The sequence below is a fragment of the Geospiza fortis genome, unplaced genomic scaffold (assembly GCF_000277835.1).
Source record: "Geospiza fortis unplaced genomic scaffold, GeoFor_1.0 scaffold248, whole genome shotgun sequence".
NCBI lineage: Eukaryota > Metazoa > Chordata > Aves > Passeriformes > Thraupidae > Geospiza > Geospiza fortis.
The window spans coordinates 63,297-64,729 of NW_005054695.1; the positions used below are offsets into that span (position 1 = coordinate 63,297).

The following is a 1,433-nucleotide window of genomic DNA, read 5'->3' on the forward strand; positions in this document are numbered from 1 at the left end:
GCAGCTTTTATTGGGGTATTTTTGGGGATGTTTTTCGGATTTTTGGGGATGTTTTTGGGGTATTTTGGGGGATGTTTTTGGGATATTTTTGCGGTGTTTTTAGGGATATTTTGGGGGATATTTTGGGGGATATTTTGGGGATATTTTTGGGGTATTTTGGGGATATTTTTCGGATTTTTTGGGGATATTTTTGGAGATATTTTTCGGATTTTTGGGGATATTATTTTTGGGGTATTTTGGGGGATATTTTTGGGATATTTTTGGGATATTTTTGGGGTATTTTGGGATATTTTGGGGATATTTTTCAGATTTTTTGGGATATTTTTGGGGATATTTTTCGGATTTTTGGGGATATTTTTGTGGTGTTTTTAGGGATATTTTGGGGGATATTTTGGGATATTTTGGGGATATTTTTGGGTAATTTTGGGGATATTTTTGGGGTATTTTGGGGGATTTTTTGGGGGTATTTTGGGGATATTTTTCGGATTTTTTGGGGATATTTTTGGAGATATTTTTCGGATTTTTTGGGCTATTATTTTTGGGGTATTTTGGGGGATTTTTTGGGGATATTTTGGGGATATTTTGAGGAAGGTCCCAGGGGTCCGTGCCCACTTTGGGGTGCCCGAGGATCCCTCCCTGGTTTGGGGGTGTCACACCCAACGGGGGGGGAAACTGAGGCACGGAAAGGAAAAAAATTCAAGAATTGAAGAAAAATTAAACTTTAAGAATTTTTTTTCTTTAAAGAATTCAAGAAGAATTAAACTAATTAAAGGGAGTGGAATGGCGATTCAACCTCCCAAATGTGCGAAATTCTCAGAGCTCCTCTCCCCAAATTTGGGGATTTTATTGCCGAAAAAATTTACATATTCACAGAATCACCCAACAGCCTCATGAATATTCATTACCTGGCCACGCCCACCCCGCTCCTTATTGGTTGGAATCTGAAATTCAAGGAAATCTCAAAATTCACCTCTCCTGGCCCTGTGTCACCTCCGGGCCATGGGGATAGAGGTCCCGTTGGTGGCACCGGTGGCACCGGGCAGCGCCAGTTTGGGGACAATGTTGGCACTGAGCAGTGCCAGTTTGGGGACAATGGGTGGCACCGGGCAGCGCCAGTTTGGGGACAATGGGTGGCGCTGAGCAGTGCCAGTTTGGGGACAATGGGTGGCACCGGGCAGTGCCAGTTTGGGGACAATGGGTGGCGCTGAGCAGTGCCACTTTGGGGACAATGGGTGGAGCTGGGCAGTGCCAGTTTGGGGACAATGGGTGGCACCGGGCAGTGCCAGTTTGGGGACAATGGGTGGCGCTGAGCAGTGCCACTTTGGGGACAATGGGTGGCACCGGTGGCGCTGGTGGCACCGGGCAGTGCCACTTCTGGCCACTGGAGGGCGCCGAGGGGCTTGGCCCCGCCCCCCGCGTGTGACGTCATCCGC

At 47.2% G+C, this 1,433-nt stretch overlaps 1 protein-coding gene across 1 annotated transcript in view; it reads right to left on the reverse strand.

Moving 5' to 3' along the window:
- Positions 1 to 927: 927 nt before the first annotated feature.
- The window catches only part of ABHD8 (abhydrolase domain containing 8), an 11,506-nt gene continuing 11,000 nt past the window's right edge, over positions 928 to 1,433 (reverse strand). The window contains exon 6 of the mRNA XM_031065174.1: positions 928 to 941. Within this exon, the coding sequence (XP_030921034.1) occupies positions 928 to 941 (14 nt within the window). The remainder of the gene's footprint in view (positions 942 to 1,433) is intronic.